Source organism: Colossoma macropomum, unplaced genomic scaffold (genome assembly GCF_904425465.1).
Source record: "Colossoma macropomum unplaced genomic scaffold, Colossoma_macropomum, whole genome shotgun sequence".
Taxonomy (NCBI): Eukaryota; Metazoa; Chordata; class Actinopteri; order Characiformes; family Serrasalmidae; genus Colossoma; species Colossoma macropomum.
The window spans coordinates 29150848-29177502 of NW_023494793.1; the positions used below are offsets into that span (position 1 = coordinate 29150848).

At 38.6% G+C, this 26655-nt stretch overlaps 1 protein-coding gene across 1 annotated transcript in view; it reads right to left on the reverse strand.

The window, feature by feature from the left end:
* ajap1 (adherens junctions associated protein 1) overlaps positions 1–26655 on the reverse strand; it is an 87938-nt gene that overhangs the window by 17461 nt on the left and 43822 nt on the right. Inside the window, exon 2 of the mRNA XM_036579091.1 lies at positions 20146–20891. Coding sequence (XP_036434984.1) covers positions 20146–20891 — 746 coding nt within the window. The remainder of the gene's footprint in view (positions 1–20145; positions 20892–26655) is intronic.

The window sequence follows — 26655 nt, forward strand, 5'->3', positions numbered from 1 at the left end:
TCATTCTAATGATCTATTCCCAGTATTTTATATTTCTGCAAATGCAATGAGATGCAATGACAAGCACTTTCAACTTATTACGGCTTCTAGGGGGCCATTGTGTCTATATAGTAAACTGTGATTTATTATTATTAACAAAATACAGTTTGTGCATTACTAGAGCTACCACTAAAAACCTTAAACTACTACTCTGACCTGCTGCATTCAGGGAACTGATAAGTATTTGGGTTGTACAATGACAGTATTCCATTGGTCCAGTTTTGAAAGTCATACAATGTAACCAATCATGACATTTCATTGGGTTTCTTACAGCCGCCTATTTCAGCCTAGGCAGGTTTGGTTGAATGAGAAGCCCTACAGCAGCTTGATTGCATCTATAAAGCAATGTCCTGTGGTTTGACCTGTATGTTGCCTTCCTAATGTTATTTTTTCTTCTCCCCAACTGCACTGTATTGGCTGTTTATCTTAAATGCACCCAGAGGGTTCAAGCACTCATTTAGTGCATATCGATGTGCTGAGTTGTCCTGATTGCTTCGCTGGCACTATGGCTTGTCTGCCTCTGCATATGCATGTGGAGGAGTTCACTTCCTTTGCCTCCACTTGGCTTGCGGGTCACAGCGGGATTACTGTTATCTCCTCCTTGCTCAGTACAAAACATCCTGCACACCTACACCGCTCGGTTAGAGATACGCACCTCCACCACACAGCTTTAAAGATGCACAGCTGCACCGCTGCACTGATCAAGCCCAGTTGTATATGTGTGAGAAAATGCAGTGCTAAATGTATCTTTATTTGGCCACAGAATGTGGTAACAATGCGTCTGACTTTAGTATTAAATTTAATGAGTAGCTAATCATGCAAACTGCACAAAGGACCAGGGATGCGCACAGATAGACCCGCAAGATGGCTTGAGCTCCTGCCCTTTTGCCCTCAGACTATACAAGTGGCCTTTTTAGTTGGAGTGTATTATGTATAGCCTCCACTATTATTTAAGATCTGCTCATGTAAGGCAGAGTTAACTCACTCCTCGCCCCAGGAATAGAGGTAGTCAGTCGGCTCGGGTTCTATGAGCTTCAGCACTCTTGGGCACCACCTCTAGATTCCGCCTCAGTAACTCAGACCTGTCAAGCATATATGCATCACCACAGCAACTGAAATACCACCAAAGTCTCTTTAGAAAAACATCTTATTCCATTCCATATATTCCAAATATAATATTAGCAGTAAAGGGGGCTAATAACAAGCTAATTTTTAGCAAGTTTTTTGAGGCAGCTTGGACCTCTTAATAACAGTTATAGCTCACATACATCAAGGATGTGGATTTGGATAAAACCACTAGAGGTTCAATTCCTGGCTTGGGCAGAAAAAGTTTTTAGACTACTTTGAGAAAGACTACTAACAAGAGATCCAAAACCCAACAGCGGTATTACTGAACATTATTGTCTGAAGATTTTTCATTGCCTGAAATTCTGGTACATCCCTTGTTAGTAGTCTTCTCTGAAAAGAAAAAAAGACAAAAAAAAGGGAAAAAAGTCTGAGAATTTAGACAAGAAACTCAAAACAAAACAAAGATTTAACAGGTCTAAAATGAAATGCTCAGTCTGAGACTATAATTAATTATTTTAATGGGAATGAAAATGACAAATAGAGATTAAAAGCACTAATTTCCCTGGATTGGTCATTGCAGACATGTTCAAACAGTTTAAGCGGCAGTAAATCAACAGGTTCATTTCATAGTTACTTTGAAGGACATTAGACAAGAGATCTATAATCACTCTTCATGCAACGTATGCATACTGATGCCACAGCTTCTGACATAATAAAACACATAAATGACAGAGCCAAAGTACAAAGTACAACTAAAAAATAATTGATTTCTTTTTACCTTGGTTGACCAACCATTCTCTGTTGTAAAATATGTCAGATGTCAAGCCATATACTGTAGCCTATATTCTGTAATTGTTTTGCTAAGTTCATTTTATACAAATTGTCTTTATTTTTAAGCTTTTCAGTTTTAATTTTTAGTCCAGTGTGTCCTAAATTTCAGCTTTAGCCAAAGTGTATAGGACTTAAAAGGTGCAGTAAAATCAAAAAGCTTGAGATAAAAGAGAAATGCAAGTTCAGAGAGATAGCAGTGTTAATGAAGTTGTTTCCTCCAAAACGTTCTATAAGGGTGTAACCCTACTCCAGCTACAAAAAAAAAGTAATATGTCACACTGTAACACTGTAAGTCAGAGCCATAGAATTCAGAAGTGAAAAGGTGAGTTAAAATAGGGTTATTCTGTTGGTAAATAGTCTTTCAGTCTCTGTCCAGCCTATGTCTGTTTTCATTGTTAAAGAAAGTCTCAGAATGATTAAACATAAGAAGTACTGATCTTTATTAATATAGGAACTGTTCCTTTTGTTCCATATTTTAGTACTTTAAACTTTGTATAATATAAACATTAAATAATAACACACTTTTGAGATACTAACACTAATTTACACTTGTCCACCTCTCATTTTTACATATATATAGCCAAGAAACACATTTCTCCATGTAGATGGTGCAATAACTGCACTGTTAGGTTGGGATTGCAACATCATGCATGCTTTTTCAGGCCGAATGTAACTTATTTGTGCCTGAAACTGCCACAGAAGGCTTAATATATCTGACCCTCAGTGAAATATGACTGCATGTGGCAGGCCAGTTTTTCAGTCGTACAGCAACAGAGGCTTTCAAACAACAATAAGGCTAAAAGACCAGGGGCTATAATGTCTTCACTTTCTGGTGCTCAGATGGACACAGAAGGCAGAGGGTGATAGAGCGTGCAACAGTGCATTATGACAGAATAACGCAACTTTTTATGAGTTTTGCCCTCGACCTTGAACAGCCCTCAAACTCTGATTGGCTGATTCACCTTTTGTTTTATGTATCAATTCCAATCAGAAGACCCATTCGCCAGCCCTGTCATAAGTAGCCCATCACATTCATGAGATAGAGCTGTATAATAGCAAAAGAGGCTGAAGCTAAAGGTACATCTATTACCTACTGATTACTGACTCACAAAATCAGACACGAGGGTGATACATCGTCTCATCCGGCCTGAGCCAGAGGACTGAAATAGTGTATTCTCAAACCAATTTGCAGATGAAATCATATAGCATATTTCCTAAGCCTGGCTCAAAGTACTAAACAGCCACTCTCTCTTCTCTGGTACTGCCATTGCCACTCTCACTGTCACAGTCACCTCACCCAGTCACCTTGCTTTTGATGCGCAGGGTTAGTCTTTGTTTCCCATGGACTTTTGCCAATAAAAAAGGACAAAAGCAGCCTGGCCCTGAGGGACGGAGATACGGCTCGAGTCATGTCGCTCCCAAATCGCCAGCGCGTGCTGCTGTCACCTCTAGAGCTCCTAGCAGACGTGATGGTGACAAGCCATGCCATTCCTATCATATAGTACACAATCCCTCAGGGCATGCCAGAGACGAACAGAGAGAAACTTTATGGGGTGCCAAAAAGGGTTTTTGGAGAGATGCCATGAAAGATCCAGTTCTGGTTCCCTAAAGAACCTTTCTAATGATGTTCCATTTATAGTCCAAGTCCATTTATAACATACATTTGTGTTGTTTTACATACAGTCATGATTCATTTCTCCATAACTACTTTCCAACCTCTCTTTATCCTTTGTACCATGTCCTAACAGCAACCACTATGAGCAAGCGACAATGAGAAATTCAAAAAGTTATACACTCTACTAAAACCACAGCTGCAAAGCTTCATCACACTGTTAGAAATAAAGGTTCAGCACAGGTACATGTTTTCGTTCATTAAGGTACAAACAATGTAAATGTTCCCTCAAAGGTACAACAGTGGTTTTAAGGTCCAATTATGTACCTTAATTAAGTTTTTCCCAGATGAAAAGTACATATTTGTACCTTTTCATAACCCAATGCTTTAAAACAAATCAATAAAATAAACAGCCTGGAGACAAGATGGGCTGTGTGGAGTCAATACAACTTAGAAAATATAATTTCAATGGATTATGATACAATTATGTTCCCTGGCTAAAGGTACTGAGATGTACCCTTGAGGGTACCACTGCAGTGACAAGAGAGGTACTGCCCCAGTGACAGGTGAGAGCGCAGCAGTAGCTATTTTCTGATTGGTCTATGGTTTATTTGACTTGGCGTTTCCAGTGTAAACATCCTGAAAGCTTGAGACGCCACACTACATTCGAACGCTCATAATGCTGTTAGGACACAGTGTTACAATTAAACAGGTTGTATTTTTACTGACTGATTCATGTAAGTTATCTCTGCTCTGATTGGAGTCCAGGATGAAACACTCCTTACAATGTGATACCCGAATGGGCGGGGCTGAAACTGCTATAACTTAAATCAGTAGATATATATGTAAATATGTTGTTTTTTTGATGTCACATTTGCAGCTTAGTTACCTCAATATATCAATTGTATGGATTGGAGAGTGTAAACTACTTTGTGAACTAGATGTGCACGCACAAAGAAACTTTTTAGACAGTAACCACATCCCCTAGTTTCAGAAATGCTCAAAAACGGGGGAGACACTTTTGGCCATGTGGGAGAAAAAAGTAATACTACTCCATCTCTGTTAACTAAACTTCACTGTGACCCAAACGTAGCCTGTTTACTCAATTACAAAAATGCTGACTGTACAAAATGCATTGCACTTTCTTATAGTTAAACAAATACAAAGAGAAAGAGAGAGAGAGAAACTTTTCAGAGAGGGATGGACAGGATGGGCTTGATTATCTCAGCTATACTTTATCTGATATCTGAACTCATATCTTGTGCTTAAGTTGGGTAATATCAATGCCAGTGAAATGAAGTGAACATTCAGCATCATTAGCTAATGTAATATAATACTGAAAAAAAGGATGTTTTGTGGAGGAGGTAAATTCCACAATAAACAGGTGAAAAGAAGATAAATACACATATTACACTGTCTTGTTTTTCTCCAGATCATTTGTGCTATTTGCTGTTAACTATTATTAGGTCGAGTGACGACAACTTGGTTGACCTACGATGGAGCTGTCGCAGTCTGCTACTCATATTTCAAACTCACATTTGCAGCACAAGGAGGGCGTCATCATAAGGGGGCGGTAATAATGGTTGACTTTGCATTTTGTGATCTAGATTTGTACTCCAGTACTTTGCTACATCATGTGCGCCTACAGTTGAACCAGAGGGGGCACTGCAGAGGCAAAACTGACCACAATGATGATGTCATTTTAACAGTTTGAATGGAAGGGTTAAAATGTCAACAAGATTGATTTATTATAATAAAGCAAAACATTTCAGAGGTGAAAGCTCTATATCAGGGGTGTCCAATCTCATTCGGAAAGGGCCGGTGTGGCTGCAGGTTTTCATTCCAACAAAGCAGAAGCTCACATGATCCGTTGTTTGAAGGCTGAGCGATTGATTAAACATGTGGAATCAGGTGATCTCCTGCTCGTTTGGAATGAAAACTTGCAGCCACACTGGCCCTTTGAAGATAAGATTGGACACCCCTGATCTATATCTATTAAAGGCCTTTCCTTGAGTTGTATATGCAAGTCATACACCATTAGGAACCATTTTTTTAAGAGTGTAATGAGCTCCAAATTCAGGTCCTGCTGAATTTAGGCAAATTAGAAATCTATTAACTGTCTATCTATAGTAATAGCTAGACACAGTAATGTCAAAAGCACAGTGAGTAGTGGAAATGGGACACTTAAAAAAAACAACAAAAGTGGACAGAGTTTCTGGGACAAATGGGCCTCAAATATAGAGCTTACATCTTTTGACAGTTCTTGGATAACACATAGAAAGGCAACATACTGTGACTGGTGAGTCTGAGCGCTCAAGGTTATGATTTTGGAGCATGCTGGGCTGCACCGATATCCCTGTAGTGCTGAGATTTCAGAGATTGACACCCCGCCACAGGCCTAAAGGACATTTGGGTTTCAGCAGGACACAGGCTAGATTCTGTCAGCTAAATGTTCTATTAGGTCAAGTCAGACCAAGTGACCGCTGCAGCGCAGATGGTCCTGACTGAGCAAGGAGGCCATGTCGGACAGGTCAGTTTAACTGAAGGGTTTAATGATCTGAACCAGACACAGAGTGCTCAAGCAGCAGAGTGTTTACTGACCACACCTTCATTGTTATGAAATATTTTGGGTGCTCTACTGTCCTCATGATCTACAACATAATATAAAATAAGAACATAGCCTTTTTTAAAGAGGCCATATACTACACTCTTCCACTCAGTCCACTAATAATGTTTTTTTATAGAGCAAAAAAGAGCCATGATTAATTTTGGCAGCTTTTAAGACTGATATATGTAAATGACCTCTGTTCTGATTAGATTAAGTGACCCTTATTAGTCCCACAATGGGGAAATTTCACCTCCAGATTTGACCCATCCGTGCAGTGAAACACCACATACACACTAGTGAACATACACACTAGGGGGCAGTGAGCACACTTGCCCAGAGCGGTGGGCAGCCCTATCCATAGCGCCCGGGGAGCAGTTGGGGGTTAGGTGCCTTGCTCAAGGGCACTTCAGTCATGTACTGTTGGCTCAGGGATCAAACCGGCAACCTTCTGGTCACAGGGCTGATTCCCTAACCTCAAGCCTATGACTGCACAAGGCTGTCCTGTATTCCGTCTCATTCAAAAAGGCTTAAATGTATTAACCTCTAGTTTCAGATGTCCGGATCCTTTAGAAGGCAGCAATAATACATTTGCTTCCTGACAGCCAGAAACAGCACAACGTTTACACTGCGAAAAACAAGTATCTCATCAAGTAAAATGATCTTATATACAGTCAATAATTATAATATGTCTTCTGTTGAGATTTAATTTAAGATTATCTTATTTCCAAATATTTTTTACTTGTTTATAGTAATTTTAAGTACATTTATCTCACTTTATTGGCAGAAAATTTAGCTTGTTGTAAGGAAAGTGCTTGAGACTAGTTAAATTGTCTGCTACTATAGTGAGATAACTTCACTTAAAAAAAAATACCTAAAACAAGTAAAACTGTCCAGAAATAAGCTAGATAATCTTATAATAAGTGCACAACCATCTCAAATAAATAAATAAATATTAGGAAATATTAGATATATCATGTAGATTACTATATATATAAATATATATACACACATGTATCACTGCTGTTGGAACAAAACCACTGCCATCTCCATTTTCCATTTTTCAGTTTTTGTGGTAATTTAAAAATGCCTTTTGCCCTTTACATTGTGTGTAAATTTCATGATGGATGGACCAGAAGAAAAGGCACTAAATGGCTTGGAAAAACGTCTGGTTCCATTAACTTACATTGAAAGTAAAATATGTTTTTTCCTTTTCCTGTAAAGTTATAATTTTGGAGACACAAGGTTTTGTTCCAACAGCAGCGATTTATACTATTCTTGCAGTGTAATAAATTTCCCCATTGCCCCCTTTGAAAACTCTGCTACAGACTGTCTGCAGTATAAACATTCCCTAACACTGCAACATGAATGCACGAGTGAAAGTGCTGTAGGCCGAATGGCTGGTCATATGTAAATATGTTCATGGTTGTGATGTCACAGCCATAACAAATTCAAAACAGGCTGTTTTTGCACCTTATTTTTCATGTAATGTGCATTTTGTCTCTTTACACTGTATATTAAGCTCTTTTATTTAAAAAAAGCAGAGAAGCAAAGAAAAACATGTTTCCTTTAAATAGCACTGTTTGAAGGAGCTTAGGACAAGTAAATCCTGAAAACTGGCTTGTTTGCTCTAAGCTTCAACAAGGCAGCCACAGCTTGATTGGCTTTTTTAATGCGTCACTGTGACACAAACGGCGACAAGCACTGCACTCTAGCTCAGACTCAAACCCTGACTCTCACCATGGAGATCCTCTCAGTAATCTCAGAACTCAATTTAGTTTTTAATACGAACGATGGAATTTTATAATGTGAGAAAATATCACTGAGGGAGTATAAAGTGACAGGAAATCATTCCAGATGAGATCAGGAGTCCATAAAGGTTTCTCTTTCTCTTTCTCTCTCTCTCTCTCTCTCTCTCTCTCTCTCTCTCTCTCTCTCTCTCTCTCTCTGACTCTCTCTCTCTCTCCCTCTTTCTTCTCTCTCTCACTTATCTTATCTCACTATAATAAAAATGATTAACTTCAGGAAATTCTTATAGTCTCCCCACACATACAGTCTTTGTGGGTTGGATCAAACTATAGTTAAATCAATTGCCAAAAGCAATCAAACACTGCATGTGAAATTCTACTATGATGATTTGAGAAGCCAATTTCAGTATCACGGGTCTTTTTTCTATCTACCTTTCTAATGAGATTCATCAGTCAGTAAAAAAGGTCAGCTTGGAGAATCCCTCATCTTCCCATTAGTCATTTGGTTAGGAAATATTCTTAAGTTAATGACAGGACTTCATAATTGAAAATTATGGGTGGTTTAAGAAGGTGTGAGTCTTTTTCTTAATGTACAATTTAGCTGAGCCTCCACAGAGAAATAGATTCCAATTTAGAGGCAGGGCACAGTTCAGAATCATGCAGATGGAAAATAACACCATTATCCTGATGGCTGAAAGTGTATAGTATAGTTGGAAGGGTCTGGAGAACAAAAAGTGTTTATTTACACTCTTCACTGCTGTTTTTTTTTAAATAATAGTGATTGTAATCTCTGAAACCACAGCGAGAACTCTGAATGTGAATCAAATGCAGACTTTGCTAAGCCGCTGGAAACTTTTGAGCTTAACTGAACAAAATATTGTCGATGTCAAAAAAAAAAAACAAAAAAAAACTTGTATCTCCATCTTTTTCAATTTTCCTGAACTGTCCTTTTTATCTCTTTCTATTAAATTACACAAGGTTTTTTTTATTTTGTACAGCATACATGAAGCAGCAGTCAAAAGTCGACAATGTATTTCATGATTTTAAATCCTTAAGATTGATCTGATCTAAAGCCTCATGCTTCTTTGCTTGGAATATGTTTATATGACAGTATTTAAAAAAGAGCCACATTTTATTCAGGAGAGAATCAACCGAAAAAACAAAATATTAAACAGATCTACAATGAAGTGTCAAAATTGAACATGACAGGAAAGAATTTTAAAGTTAACAGAAAAGAAACAGATAAATAATGTTTTCTTGTCTTTGCTCTTCTGCAAAAAAAAAGTAACTATATAAACTAAAACTTCATGATTTTCCACAGGCACCACTATAGTTGTTTTCCACTATAAGGGTGGAAAACAACTATATATATATATATATAGTTTTCACCCTATAGTAAAACTATATATGCTGGGAAAATCATGAGTCATATATAGCTGTTTTAATATTGTTTGGAAAGCTATTTAAAATTCAGTTAGTCCCTCAAGTTCGCTGAGTTCTCTTTCCCAACAGGGGATTATTGACTTTCAAGCATCACCAGCATAATTACATTAACTGAAAAACATAAATAAAATTACATTCTTTCAGTTTCCGTTTTTGGCTGAGCGTGTCCTTAATTTTGGTTTTGGTCAAGAATTTTCATTTGGGTGCATCACTAATCATCATACTGTATAAACAACTTATATCTTCAAAACAGTAAACTTACAGGAGAAATAAAAGAATAATTCTAATATGACTTCATGGAAGTTTTATTTCATTTTAAGTGACTCTGGACCATTTTTATCAGTTCATTTATCATAAAATGTCACACAATATGTAAAAGCCAGCTGGTCTTTTCGAAGGGACTGTGTCTTCAAATGGTGTTTATAATATATCTGTGCCTGCATCACTCCACTGCATGTGAGAAAGAACTTTTAACTTTGTGCTGCTTTCCTATATTTAAAATTCTTGCTTATCCTTTTTCTCTCAGTACGGATGGTAAGTCTTGAAAAGCTCCCTTTTCCATTCAGCTGAGAAAATAGAGCAGATAGAAATCTTGCCAACTAGCAAATGGCCAAGAACCATAAGTATCCAGCCTCGCCGTCTCGTTTTAATGCAAAAGAACTGGAGGGGAAGGAGGGGTCCAGCCTTTTTCACGTCTTAAGCTCTATCCTTCCTTCTCCCTCTCCCTCTCTCTTCTCTCTCTCTCTCTCTCTCTCTCTCTCTCTCTCTGCCCATCCTCCTCCACTCCTTCTTCTTCACTTTCTATTCCGTCCTCCTACGCTCTCCACCTGGCTAGGGGAAGCCTCTTATTGCACCCTCTGATGCCTCGCAATTGCCAATTAACGTTGATGTCAAAGTGTCAATCTCACTTGATTTCCACTGAGCTGTGGCAATCCAAAACACTTACTGGAGGGGAAGGAGGGGGAGAGAGAGAGAGAGAGAAAGGAGAGAGAGAGACATAGAGAAACAGAGAGAGAGTGAAAAGTGGAGGATCAAAGCCAATTATTCTAAACGCCTTTTTCCACCAATGTCAAAGGCAACACTGCATAATTCAATCACTGTACAGAGAACTTTCTGTGTGAGAGCGAGTGAGGTGGTCAGACTCCCGCTCAAGCGGCTGTGATTGTATTACTTAACAGATAATGAAGTTGCCCTGCGTGTGGCTTCTTCATTTTCCTTTTTCTATGCTGCCCTGCAAGTCTATGAAGCCATGAGACATGCGCTATATTCCCACAAAGAATGACCTGCCCTATAGGACTGGCACCTTTTAAAGAGACTTCATTTCTGGCATAATATGTTGAATATTTTACAGCGACAAGATGAAAAATCCCAAAGGGCTCCCGCCGTGAGTCTGACATGCTTAGAGAAAGGATTCGGAATTATGAGCTCTTTAAAACAAAATGGATTCATCCTTTTTACACAGATTTGAACTGAATTGCACTAACAACAGTGATTTTCATTTTTACTCTGTAACTGAGCTGTTTCTATAAAAAAACAGCATTAAAGGAATTGTATAAAACACATCTTTGCCATATCAAAATCTCTGCCCTTTATATTGAGTGAACATGTTATGATGAATGGACCAATGGAACTAAAGTACATGGAACTCATAGAATCTCATTACATTAAGAAAATTTCCTCCTACTAAGTTTCATTTTGAAAATATAAGGTTTTGTCACAATATTTATGAAAAGCTTTGGACGTTGTACTTTAGTAAAGCATGAATTAGCTCAAAGATATCATTTAAGATCATGGCAGCTCAAGTGAAGGTTTTCCATGGATGTTTTGATCAACAGGCCACGCAGATGTTCGTCAGAACTGCATTCTGGCTGTTAGAAGAAGATTTGTACGTTAGAGGATCATTTTAAGTGGACTGCGGAGAAGATATTACCAGAGCTACAGTAATTATCATAATTCTCATCCTGCTACTGAGCACCCTTCATTACAACTAGAATATCCCCTTCCGGAGTCATCAAGATGTCAAAACATAATTTCAGCAGATTTCGTAAAGACTTTGGTATGACTCATTCTGAATCAAGTCCAAGCATTAGTATTATTATTAATTTTTAAGCACAATCCAGTTTGGACATATAGATAATTTTAGTCATTTCCCAGCTTAACACGTTATCTGAAAGCTATGTCTATACATGTATGTCTTCATAACACATACTGCATACACACTGAATAACAATATTACATAACAGCTTACATTGGCAAGCTTTATGAAGTAAAATTACATTGTACTGGTAAAAGAGCCCTTATAGTAGAGTGACAGACATTTGTTTTACTTTGTTTCAACACTGTTATAAAACATCTCTCCCAAGTAAAAGTGGCCTTGGGGTTATGAACACCATTTATCGACTTTTTCAAACATTTTCAGGCCTATTTTTTCAGTATCATATTTGAACTGAGGGCATCTTTCACAAAAACGATATAAGGCATAACTAGATATAACTATGCCTTATAAGTGCCTATACTAGGGAAGGATGCTTCATAACAATAATGGTGTCAATGGAACAAATGTGTGTCACTTTAGTATATCAGTACAATGTCATTTACTTCATAAAATATCTTATAATGGTGCTGTAAATGGAACAAATATCTGACACTTTGATGTAAGTATCCTTATATCACTGCTATGTCATTTCATAAAAGTGCTAAAAGAAAATGGAATAAAAGTCTATTATTATAGTATAAGTGCCTTACGTCAGTGCTATGCCATTTACTTCATAAAACATCTTATAATAGTGTTATGAATGCAACAAATGGCCGTCACTTTAGTATGTGCCCTTATGTCAATGCTATATCATTTAAAACATCTTATAACAGTGTTAGAAATGGAACTAATGTCTGACATTTTAACATAAGTACCCCTGTGTCAATCCTATGTCATTTACTTCAAAAAAGAAATCTTATAACAGTGTTGGAAATGGAACTAATATCTGACACTTTAGTATGTGGCCCTATGTCAATGCTATGTCATTTAGCTCATAAAAGATCTCATAACAGGGTTATAAATGCAACAAATGACCATCACTTTAGTATGCGGCCCTATGTCAATGCTATGTCATTTAGTTCATAAAATATCTTATAACAGTGTCATTAATGCAACAAATGACCATCACATTAGTATGAGCCCTTATATCAATGCTATGTCACTTACATCATAAAACATCTTACAACAGTGTTATAAATGGAACTAATGTCTGACACTTTGGTGTAAGTGACCCTATGTCAACGCTATGTCATTTACGTCATAAAACATCTTATACAGTGTTATAAATGGAACTAATGTCTGACACTTTAGTATAAGTGATGCTATGTCCATGCTATGTCATTTACTTCATACAAAACATCTGACACACTTATATCAATGCGATTGTCATTTTCTTTATAACATATCTTACAACAGTGTTATAAATGAAACAAGTGTCTGTCACTTTAGTATAAGTGCTTGTATGTCAATGCTGTGTCATTTAGTTCATAACAGTGTTATTAATGGAACAAATGCCTGTCACTTTAATATGAGTGCCCTTTTGTCAATGCTATGTCATTTACTTCAGACAACATCCTTGGGCATACATCCACAACGCTTTTCAAATACATTATTCATCCTTCTGAATGTGTCACCGAGTTCCTATGTAGACAGCCTGTAAATAAAGCGTTAGAGATTAGCCTATATACCCAGAGGTGTGTTAACAAGCTTGTGGTGAAGAACAGCAGGGATGTGTGAGCTTTAAATCATCACAGCCTGACACCTCCATCTGGGAGGATCCACAACACTAGCTCCACCATTACAGACAGCAGAATCCGGACATTCCTGTGCAATAACTCACACACTTGCACACATACACCCTCATAGCCGTGGCTATACTGCTCTTCCCACACTTGCCCACGCACGCACACAGGAAATAGCTGAGTCATGCCAGATCACTGTACAGCGTAACTCATGCTGTGACAAGAAAGTCACCAAGTCAAGGTTGTCACGTCTCAGAATCAAACGCTTGGATCAAACATGAAATATTCCTATGCTGTGATTTGGCAGATGACGTCTTTGGGGGAACAGGCTTGAATGCAATAAAACTGCACACAGTCGCAATGCCACCGAGGCCTTGGAGACAAAGAACAGGCATAGTTCAGCAGGAAAAGAATGTATGCAATTTACAAGTGGCCTTGACTGTTGATTAAGTGACAATGTCAGCAACCTTCTTTTGGGCTTTTTTCTGTTAAAACTGCTAGAATCAGCACAATAACTTGTGATGTCACTATAGTGCAGCATTTAAATGTTATTTATGTAGAAAAAAATGTAAATGTTTAGTGTGTGTTGATTCAATAAGTCCCTGAATGAGAGCATTACATACATAATTCTGTCCTCGAGTGCAGTTTAACCCTTGGAGGTTACTGTTGTTGGGGGCAAATCATTCAGTAATTCTTTTTGGTCTCCTTAGAGTATCAGTACAATGAGGGACTTCTGCAGTAATAATGGTCTGCGTACATTTCAGAATCTTGAAACAGCTTTTAATCTCCCGGCATCCTCATACTTTGTTTATCTACAATTTCAATCAGCACTTCAGGCATATAGACAGTCTTGGGACAGAGTTGCAATGGCTCTTCCAATGGTAGACTGGATAAGACCCTAGAATAATCTACAGGGCAGGGTACCGCTCACATATATAACAGTCGAACAACTATAGGAGAGAGAGCTTTACTCTGTTGGCTGTACTTTAGATTGGGATGCAGTTTGGTCTAAACCTCTAGAAATTTGGCTCATCAGCTTATCCACTGTAAAACAGTCCACAGAGTGTATGCAGTTCCTTACAGAATGTACGAAATTAAGCGTATGTAATGCTACAACTGCAATATTTGTTGCACCCTGCTTGGTACGTTTATGCACAAGCTGTATAAAATTAGCTAATGGTGATGTCAATATTGTTAAAATCAAAGTTGGACTGCTGTATGCAAGAGGAACCATTCAAACTAAAACCTGACACAGCATAGTTATAACTTAGCTATAATTAACTATTACTCTCATTTAGACTGACAGTTACTTAAATCTGCTTTGTGGATTCATTCATGACATAGCAGTAGAGACAGCATGTCAGAATTGAGAATAAATGGAATTATCAAACAATTCCACTCTGAATGCAGATTTAACTTGTTTTGCCAACACTTTACTTGCAAAAGTCCACTTGTGTTCAGAAGGAATAGCATTGATATCAAAATAAGAGTCCCCTATTCTCCTACTGAATGTAAATTTACTTGATTTAATTGAAAACAAATATTTTTTAAAACAGTCTATGTATTTGTATACTACTTATACTACTACTACTCCTAATAACAATAATAATTTGAAACTAAAGTATAGGACTTTTTAATCTAGCTCACTAAAGAAAAACAGCTGGTTAGAGGCTCCCAGTAGTTTGAGTTTGAGACCCCTAGTTTAAATCCTTAAATGGCCAGGACCCCTTGGTTTCCATTGTACATTAATATAACATAAGAATAACCCAATCAGTTTGCACTATAATCCATGTAGTTACTTAAGAATAAGAAGAATAGAATGTAATAAGCCTGGGAATTTAAGGGGTTACTCCCTTAAATGGGATGTTAGGTCACAGATACATATAGACTTCTGAGCATAAGCAGAGTACAGGACAAATTCAAAAAGCTTTTTATGCTATTGAAGCAATTTCCTTAAGCTACAAGTCTTGTTAATTAGTATGTATTCACTTAGATAAGTCCATGTAAAGTTCTATCTCAGCTTAATTGCATTAGCTGTTATGTGATAGTCCTCCATTAGCTCCATTGTGTTAAGAGGTTATCTCCATCTCATAATGTATCAGATAAGCCTGCAGTACAGAGCTGATACATTTAGCACATATACTAAAAAAGACCATTATTTCCATTAGTGGGCAAAAAAAATCAGTAAATCACTGGACGCTGTTAGCGTGCTGCACTTCATAGCTCCATTAGGTGAACGATCTGATATGATACATAGCGCGATACATCCTAGCCTGACTACAGTGCTAACACTTATTTAGAATTCAGGGTGAACGTTGCTTAGTTTCTTACAGTTCGGTGTCAAAAGTGGTTTGATATTGGCACAACCATTTGTGAGAAGCTAGATTAGCCTGAAATGACCCCTGAACGAGGAAGCGGGCGGATATCACCTTGACGGGGATTTTGTTCCATCAGGAAAACTCAGCTTCTGTTCAGAAGAGGATAATTATAGTACGCCTCCAGGCAGGACGTGCTTTCTTTCCCTATATGAATAAGTCATACAAATGCAGTGGGCTAATACATCGAATCAGAGACAAATCCAGAACCTGCCAAGACATACAAGACAACATTTAATCACGGATAGGAGATTATACCTGCTTTCTCGGCATTAATGTAACATGAGGCACAATTGATCTGAGCTAACTGCGCGTGCTTAGCTTTCCTGATTCAGGGACTTTTTGAACGCACTATAATTACATTTACAGAACAAAGGGTGCTCATTATCCTGAAGTGTTTAAAGTTCAGATGACATCAGCTCTTCTTGGCTTATTGTCACTTACATATTCATATGGTCGAAAATAATATTTAAAACACACTATATGGACAAAAGTATTGGGACACCCCTCCTGATTATTGAGTTTAGATGTTTCAGCTACAGCCATTGCTAAGAGATGGATCAAATTAAGCACATAGCTTTGCAGTCTTGATGGACAAGCACTGGCAGTAGAATCAGTCATACTAATGACCTCAGTGACTTTAAACATGGCACTGTCATAGGATGTCACCTCTGCCACTAGTCAGTTTGTGAGATTTCTGTCCTGCTATATCTGCTCCTGTCAACTGTAAGTGTTATTACTGTGAAATGGAAGCGTCTAGGAGCAACAACAGCTTAGCCATGAAGCGGTTGACCAAGCAAACTCACAGAGTGGAGCCATCAAGTGCTAAAGCACATGTGCCTATCCTCTGTTGAATCACTCACTAATGAGTTGCAAATTACCTCTGGAAGCAACATTAGAAAAAGAACTGTGAATCAGGAGCTCCATGAAATGTAGCTGAGTAGCTACACGCAAGCCTAACTTATTCTGTGGAGTGACGAATCATGTTTCTCTATCTGACAGTCTGATGGACAAGTCTGGTTTTGGTGAATGCCAGAAGAACGTTACCTGCCTGACTGCATTGTGCCAACTGTAAAGTTTGGTGGAGGAGGGATGATGCTATGGGGTTGTTTTTCAGTTTTGGGGTTGTTTTTCAGGCCCTCTTATCCAACATCAGTGTTTGACCTCACAAATGCTCTTCTGGATGAATGGGCAAAAATTCCCACAGACACTCCAAAATCTTGTTAAAAGCTTCCCAGAAATGTGGAAGCTGTTATAGCTGCAAAGGGGGAATCAAATCCATATTAATGCCTATGGATTTAGAAAGGGATGTCATAAAAGCAGGTGTAATGTGTAGATGTCCCAATACTTTTTTCCATGTAGTGTAGTCTTTCGAAGAGTACTCATTCCAAATTATTACATCATCATGCTTTGACTACTTTTAAACAAAATTAACATTGTCCTTTTTTAGTGTTTATACAATATATGGCATTATTACATATTTTAAAAATATGAAAGCACTTTTTTCATGAACTAATTACACCTGTTTTCCATTCAGGAGTGAAAAGGACAGAGCTGTCAAACTAATTTAGCTGTAAATATTGGATTATGCTGCTTGCTGCACATGTGAAAGAAGCACTGGATACAGAACTCTGGCCTGGAGAACCCAGCTCAATAATACATGAGTCCATAATTAGGAAAACATTGTCAGATATGGTGTGAATACTGGACCTATTGGTGAGACCTATATAGAAAATATGTGTTTCACATACTGGGCATTATTGTTGTGCATAATATTTTCTGTTCAATTTTCTGTGCCACCTTGTATTCATTAATCATTGATTTATTCATGCACTCATTCAGATTTAAAGTGCCTATATCATGAAACCTATTTTTCATTCCATCCAACCTTAAAATAAGAGATGTAGTGTGTAGTTTTAAAACATACTCCTCATTCACTCTCCAGGCAAAACAGTCCATATATGAAAACTAGGCTGCAAAAACCTGATTTGCCTGTTTTGAATGCACAGTTTTTGTAATGTCATAAAAAAATGCATTTACATAACCAGACTATAGCAGTTTAGCCTTGCCCATTTACGTTAAAGTTATAAAGAATGTTTCTGTCTGCACTGCTTTTTGAATAGTGCCCAATAGAGGATAGCCAATCAAAACAGAGAGAACAGAGGTCATTTACAAATATCAGGCACAGTAACAGTCTATTTCTTAGGGATAAATGACAAAAATGGACCTATAGAATTTTGTTCTGACGGCGACTAACCTAGACCTACCCTTTTTCTCCTCGTGTTTGAATAAAGCATTATATAGGCATGAAATGTGGCTTCATCAGTCTGGTTTGCATGTTAGCACACCATCGCTTACATCATCCTAGAGGCAAATTACATGTAAAGGTCCCCATAAAAGTAGATTGACAATTAATAATAAGAATAAATGGGGCAGCAATGTAATTTTAATTTTCTTCTCCAAATGCAAATTTATATACTATATATTCATACTTTGGTATGCTTCAGCATAAAGGTCAACCACATATGATATATAGGCCTACTTGTTATACAACATTAATGTGTACTTGTTACTTCTTAATTGTAAGATAGATGCTGGACAAGATAGTCCTGGTCTCTGCCTTATTATCTGAATCTGTATGCAATGTTTATTAATTATGTTCATCGCCACAACCAAAACACCTTAAATCTCCAAGTACAAGTGTTACATAAGATGAAGACAGTGAGCATTTATCTTATAATGTAGTATCCAGTAAACAGTATAGTATATTGCCAGGGTATATATTGACCTCTACATGGAAGCAAACTTCTAAAATTATGAATGCCCTGTATGGAAATTTGTGCACTTGAAGAAGCCAATTAAAGCTGCACTGGTTCAGTTATTAACCGTGAATCTATTTTTATAGGGACCTTTATATTAATTTGCTTCTAGGTCGATGTAATCAATGCTGCCCTAATGTGCAGATCTGGTCAAACCGATAACAACTCAATGAATTTTCAGTGTAAAATAGAGGGCAGAGACCAGCAATGGTAAACTTGCTTTGTCTGCAAGCAGTTCAGATTAATTAGTCTATAATAATGATTCATTCGAAAAAGGTTAAATCTATTTTTGATGCATACAAATACATGACACATAGAGAACTGCTCCTACCTTTCAAATATAATGGCAAGTTCTTGCATTTGAGTTCACATGACACTACGTCCTTTTCAGTAGGTTCGTTGACAATGATAACAGATCTCCTGAGGCATCACTGAATCTGCAGCTCAACAGGCTATCATATAACTCCAGCCAAAGGGTTGAACACCACTACACATGGATATGGCTGACTCAAACCCAGCAACTGCTTAACAACTGACATAAAAGTGCAACAGATTCCAGCCCTTCCAGCAGTTGAGAGGGTGATCATCATCTTTCCTACGCAGTTCCAAAAACTCAGATCATCTTCCCACGGAAAGCACAAAGCACACTGAATGTATTAGTGTTTTCACAGAACTGTGCTTCTCCAGGAAAAAAAAAGGGTAAAGAAAAAACACAGTTCTACATAGAACTGTTTTTATATCTCACTTTGCAGACATACTGAAATAAGAAGCCTTTTGCTCACAGCTCATGCAATCCCATCTTAACTCAGTAGTCTTCATAATTTCACATTCGCATTAGCTAGTCAGTAAAAAAACTGAAGCAATTATTTGTGTAATCAAAACAAATAGACAAAATGAGGTGAATTAACAAAGACAATTAAGCATTAAGTGTATGCTCTTAAAAATAAGGTGCCTATGGAGCAATGCCTATGAGGAATCACTTTTGTCCCCTTAAAGAACGTTTCAATGAATGGTTCTTTAGAGAGCCAGTTTCATAAGCTTGCAAGTATGAAGATCCTTTAAATGTTTAAAAAAAAACTTTTACATCAGTTTAACGTCTTTCCAAGAAACAGTACAGCGGAGCTAAGAACCATTCAGGAACCTTGATTTTTAGGATTGCACATTATTTTATTTTTCTTAATCAGCACTTTTTTGGCATCACTAATTAAAACATAATTACGGGCATAATGTTAAATAGTATCATATTATGCATTTGGCCACAATTGCCAAATTATCCAGAGCAACTTACAACTGAATCATATTACAGAGGTAGGCGAACGTAGCATTAGGAGTCTATCCCAAGAACTCACATATACTGCATGTAGCTGAGGAGATCACAGAGTGAAGGTGTGAAGATCTTGTAGCAGTGCCTTTTTTTATGTGGAGCAGGTAGTTGACAGCGATTACTAATTATGTTGAAAGTTTTTGTGGCCTAGACCCCTTAGTTCCAGTGAAGGGAACTTTTAATGCTTCAGGAAACCAAGACTTTTTTGGACAAAAAAGAACAACCACTTTTAGAACCTTCAAGTTTTTCTTAATAACCACATTGTATAAAGATACTACAAGTGTGAAGAATTTTTTTTAGTTTTAAAGAACCTTAACATAATGAAATTTAAATCAATACTCATTAAAGACTTCTCCTAGAACTGTACATCCAAGCCAAGAACCATTTAGTAACCTTTATTTTTAAGCTTCATTATTCTTAATCTCTGTTTAATATTTGATAAATGAACAACCACCTTTAACACAGTAAGATTCAGTGCACTAGTGATTGTGTACTCTCGCCTACCTGGTGTGTCCCCAAATGGCTTCTGTGGTTTGACGGTCACCCCGAGGTTAATCGTAGGCTGTGTGGTGCTCAGCCTCCGGGGATGGGGGGTAGTGACCACCGCGTAAGTCCTTTGGGGGCTGCGTGTGGTGGTGGTGGTGATGGTAGTTGTTGTGGTGGTGGTGGAGGCTTTTGTGGTGGCTGTGGTGTTGGGGATCACTTTAACCTCATCATCCACACCCTCGTCCGTCCCTGTTGGACCCCAGTCGATAAATCCGGCCACCGTGGTGGTCCTCCCTTCCTGTGAATTGTCATAGCTATCCCATTTCAGCTGCCTCCGTGAGCGCAACAAATGCCGCAAGATATCGGCTTTACTCCCCTCCAAGAACTCCAGAGACTCCCCACCCTCTGAGGGGCGTGATTTAGAACTGCACCCTTCGCAAAGCTGACGTCTTTGCCTCTGCGACCGCGATTTGGACCCCAACCCCCATAATCCTGCTCCTCCTCTGTACCCAGGTGATGGGACAGGAGGAGGCGGGACACTCCGTTGCCAAGAGCCCAGAGTCCTCCAGTGCTGGGCGCTGGGTGCGTCCCGGGTAGGTGGGGGGCGGGGCCGCATGCGGGGCGCTGATCGAGGCAGCAACTTGAGCGGCAGGCCCTGTCCCACTGGAGCACACAGGGACAGATCCATAGTGAGGTGGACGAGGGCGAAGAGGATCCACATTCTGCATCCCAGCAGGCCTGAAGGCTTTAAAGCAGCCATGGAACTGGAGAGAGAGAGAAAGAGAGATGAGACTTGAGTCTAATTGGGCCACCTTGACCAACACTTATTTCATACCCTCCAGCATCACCTTGAAGAAAGGAGAATTGAAGCCACTCTGTGTTACTTCATCGCTTCACTCGAACGATGAAAAATGAACAAAACAGAGAATCAAAACTTAAAACTTTCACTAATGCCACCCACAGTCTCTTCAGAGGGTCTCTCATGTGAAGTTGTTTGTGGGAAACCACTAGAGACTAGGTTATGGTCTCATGAAGCCCCTTGGCACAAGCACCTTTGGAGGCCCCCCACCCCTACACTCTGACAATAACATAAAAATAATGGACAAAAATAGACCTGAGAAATGATTATTTAATAAACAGCTCATGTTTGTTTATGTGTGCTGGGAACAGGTGAAAAACGTAATGTAAACAAAATGATTCATTTTCAATTAATATGTGCAATGGCCTATTGTTTTCTGCACAGATACATTTCTGCACATTCAAATAATTTTAAATACAGTTGTAGAGTGAGATATAAGGAGACTTTATTTAATATACTTGGTCTTCACATGTTCATGGCCTTCAGAGGACTGTCCCTAGTATTTGCCCTGGCTTAGGGCTTGTGGTCCGAAGCCCCTGGGCACTGGCCTCAATGCCCCAGTCAGTACCATCCCTGGAAACCACCGATCATTGATCAAAACCTGACATCTGGTTGCATCCTAGCACTGACGAGTGAGCAAAGAGGGTGAGGGGAATAAAACAATAGTATGCTTCAAATAATAAAAGTACTAAACAAAATCAAACTACCACCAAACATGCTGTTGTAAATATATGTTACACCATGTAGACCAATCACTTTCAAAGGGAAGTCTCAGAACTAATTACATGGTGGTTTGGAGTTCTGGTCAGCAAGCAGCCTCCACTACACTACACTAGACCACCCTGTCATCATGGCCAAACAGCATTTTAATTGAAGTATCCTGCCAACGTTACGCTCTGCATTCACCCACACTCAAATGACTGTGCATTTTTCATGAAATCACTTATAAATTCCAATGCTAATGTTGTCCTCAGAATCGATAATCAGATTAAACCTGAAAATATTGTTACACTCCTAACCAGAACAGAAAACATCTCTGCAATCATCGTGTCCTTTATTCCGAATGTGGTTTCACACTCCGCTGGCTTTCTCCTCAGGCTTCGTTCTGCTTCGTGACTCACTAAACTCTTGCAAATGGAGCTCTAATAATAATTAATTTTGCATTTCCCCTTCACATCATAAAGGTCAGACACTAAACGCGTCTCGAACTGCTTTTTGTAAGACTCTGATAACCAGTCCAATCTCCGCTGCCTTCTCTGATGTACTCTTTGTGCGCTGACCCGCTGAAGGATTCGGTAGCTGCAATCACAGTACAAGGCTCTGTGGCATTGTATAAAGGAGTCACTTTTACACTAGACTAATCCTACAGCATCTCAGCCTTTCTTCAACTTTTTCTGTTCTAGTTTTATGAGTTATTCAGGCGAGTTTTGATATGATGTTCGTGTTCTCCGTTCATTACTTTGCCTCAAACTTTGTCTACTGAACTTAAAAGACGGGTTACCTAAATCAATAATATTATATACATCGATCAGGCATAACATTATGACCACCTCCTTGTGTCTACACTTACTGTCCATTTGATCAGCTCCACTTACTATATAGGTGCACTTTGTAGTTCTACAATTACAGACTGTAGTCCATCTGTTTCTCTGCATACTTTTACCCTGTTCTTCAGACCCCCATGGACCCTCACAAAGCAGGTACTATTTGGGTGGTGGATCATTCTCAGCACTGCAGTAACACTGACATGGTTGTGGTGTGTTAGTGTGTGTTGTGCTGATACGAGTGGATCAGACACAGCAGTGCTGCTGGAGTTTTTAAACACTGTGTCCACTCACTGTCCACTCTATTAGACACTCCTACCTTGTCAGTCCACTTTGTTGATGTAAAGATGATATGCTCATCTGCTGCTGCACAGTTTGTGTTGGTCATCCTCTAGTCCTTCATCAGTGGTCACAGGACACTGCCTACAGGACACTGTTGGCTGGATATTCTTGGTTGGTGGACTATTCTCAGTCTATCAGTGACACTGAGGTGTTTAAAAACTCCAGCAGCACTGCTGTGTTTGATCCACTCAGACTAGCACAACACACACTAACACACCACCACCACATCAGTGTTACTGCAATGCTGAGAATGATCCACCACCCAAATAGTACCTGCTCTGTGAGGGTCCATGGGGGTCCTGACCACTGAAGAACAGGATAAAAGGGGGCTAACAAAGTATGCAGAGAAACAGATGGACTACAGTCTGTAATTGTAGAACTACAAAGTGCACCTATATAGTAAGTGGAGCTGATCAAATGGACAATGAGCGTAGAAACAAGGAGGTGGTCGTAATGTTATGCCTGATCGGTGTATATTGCTATATAAAGCATTATAGCATTAGTATAGCATCAGTTATCTAGCTAATTTTCATGTTCAAGTCTTGGTACCACTTGCATAAAAAAAGTAATTTGTTTAAATAAAGCACTAAAGCTTTCCTTCAGGGCTGCTGTGTATGAGCACAGTGTCTTTGACTCTGAATGTAGAGGAGTTCTATTGATTCAGAGCCACAGCTACTTCATCAAGGTATATCTGTAATCTGTACTGTCCTTCAGCGAGCCCAGCAACGGTCAAAGGCTAATGTAGAGGGATTAGCAAGCTTGCACCCACATTCACTCAGCACACGCTCACTGATACAAAGAGGTGAGGACTAGGGGTGGGCAATGTGATGACATATTATTGTATATGTGATAATGTACACAATACACAGTACACTTTTCTAACTATAACATGTTTATTGTCAGTGCTTCCAGAACACAAACCAACTGCTAACTCTCAATTCTAACATGCCCTCACCAGTTTAGCCTCATATCCTAGAAGAGCATGGCACCTACGTTACAAAGTGGCCACCAATCCTGGCATCAGAGGGTCATTTAATAGGGCAATGCCCAACCAACCAAACATCATGCCCCACTAAACTCACTGTAGTAAAACTACACTGTAGTAAAACTACACTCAGCATGTAGCTACTGCTTGCCGCACACATATAAAAGGCTACACTACTTATCTTTGGAGAGTTTGAATGCATCCCTTTATGTGGGCTGCATTTTAAGGATGTGCTGTATGTTGTGGGAAGATAGCAGTGCTGTACGTTGTGGGAATTAGCAGATTTCCTAAATGGGTAGACCTTTGCAGATTTGCTATAAATGTGGTTCTCCTGCTGATTCTGTCCTGAATGTGTGGTTTCTTCGGACAGATTTACTGTACATTTCTTGCCCTGTTGTTTTGGGATTTGCCCCTCTGTGACTTTTGGTTGCCCCACTTCTTTGTTCTGGCACTGGGCCTGATGGCCACTCACAGGACAGGGGAAGGAGGGACAACGAGGAGCAGATTAAATAGGAATTAATTTTTGCTTGGCTAAGCTAGCCTCAGTGATCTAATTAGTTAATTATTCATTAATTAGCCACTCTTGTAATGCAAAACATTGCTAGCTGTGTAGCCAAGAGTTGCTAACTAGCAAGCTAGCAAAGTTCCTTCAGCAGGCATGTATAACAGATGGAAAGCCCTACAAAAGACAGTTTTTGAATATGAAATATGAAGTGTATCTTCCCTTGTTGGAGGGTCTAGATTGAATAAATTCTGAGAAAGTTCTGCTGCTGAAGTCTAAACTTATGTTGATTTTATCTTTTGTCCCTGTTACTTCACTTGAGCTACTACAATAATGGAATGACACTTAAGATGGCATCTGGGATTCGCCAAAGTGGTAGTGTTGAGGTTAATGTAGCACAAAGAAACACATTTATCTAATGTTATTACTTCTTCATGTAATGAAATGCTGCGCCTGCACTTACGTATTTTGTGTGTGCGTGCACTACCTGTGCCAGGTGGCTGCCCAACTCGGCACAGACTGAACTACAAGGTTCTAAACTTTATAATAAGCTGAACATAGTAAAGAACAATGTGTGCCTGCTTTAAAGTGAAGTCTGTATGTTTGTATTTTGTTTACATATTTTAAAACCCTGCAGTAGCTGTGCACTGTTTAACAGTGTGTTTCCATTACAGCACTTCCTCTAACAACTGCTGGATGCTTTAGGGGTGGGTCACTAAGGCACAAGCAGGTTGAGGTGCAAAAAAGAGAAAGTCTATGTAAAGTAAGAGGCCATGTCTGAGCCCCAAAACAAACCATTATTATTTTGACTATACTGTTTTCAAATTTAAAAAGTAATCAAACATAATGACGTTTTATCAACTGTTATATCTTCCACTTGTGCCTTCTAGTGTTCACCATTTGACTGTGTGCGCCACATATGAACAATCTAGTTGGTCGCCACTCAGAGCGTGGATGTGCTTTAGCGGTCTGATAAGTCAGTTACATGTATATATTCTTGTCTGTTATCTAATTGTAGAACATTATGACACATTCTGTTTGATGTAAATTCTTAAAAGAAAAGGCAAGTCATTTAGCATCTTCTCTTCAATCTTGCCAAGTTTATGCTGCTTAAATTTTCAGTACCCACAACTTAAAACACCCTCATGTGACCCTGCAACTTGGATTGTGGATGCAACCAGTGTAGACTAAGAGTGTGCAAGTTCTACAGTGATCAAGGAGGATGAGAGTGGATGTTTGCAAAATTTTTGTTATTTAGGATTCATTGCACATAAAGATAAAAAGTCTCTAAAGTGCAAGTTAGGCCTGAGCTTCAAACAACTTTCTACTGCTGTAAACCCAATGAGTAATCTGTCTGTCGAAGCATCTAATCAGAGACTGCATGCTAATCTGAAACGGCTAAAGATCCCCGTGCTGAAGAAGAGTGCACCAATCTCACCTAAATATGCAATCCTTGATCTTCTTTCATGTTTCAAATGCTAAAGGGGTAATGTGAGTATAATATGAAAGCCTCGTGTTGAATTACTTAAACAGTGTGGTACACTTTACATTATTTTATTCATAAAGGTTTCAGTCAGAGGCAGCTGATTTTGGACTGTATGTTTTTGTAGTTTTTAGGTTTTCGAATAGCATCAGCCACTTGTTTTTTTTTAAGTAAAGTAATCCTACTCAGGAGTGGGTAGTAACTAGTTACATTTACTCAATTACATGTACTTGTGAAATAGTGAAATATTGATGGATTTGTATTCTTCGGAGTATTTTCTAATTGTAATACTTTTTCTTCTATTCAAATATATCAGTCAGTAAAGGAATCTGATTTGTATTCAGGTACATTTTAGCTATTCATACACTCTTAGCAAAAAGGGCTCTTTGGCTTGTAACAACAGTGGAACCCTTTTTGGTGCTATATAGAAGCCTTTTCAAAAAGGTTCAATGGTAACACTTTTATTTGGAGGGTCCACTGTAGATGCTTTATAAATGCTTAGTCTGTCATTAAGTAACATTCAACTAAATATCTGTTAAATGAAACTAAACTTCAAGTTCAGTATGAAAGATTTTATTAAATCTATTCTTAACCCTAAACCTAACCCTAACCTTAACCTCAAGGCAAAAACTACACCTACTCCTAACCCTAACCATAACCATACTGTTGTTGATAATCAGCTGAATATCACCAGAAAGTTTGTTAGTTATTAAGGTATCTGTAGAGCATCTATAAGGGACCATCCAAATAAAGTGTGACCGGTTCAATATAGAACGATCTACAACACATTCTCCATCAATCTAAAGAACTCTT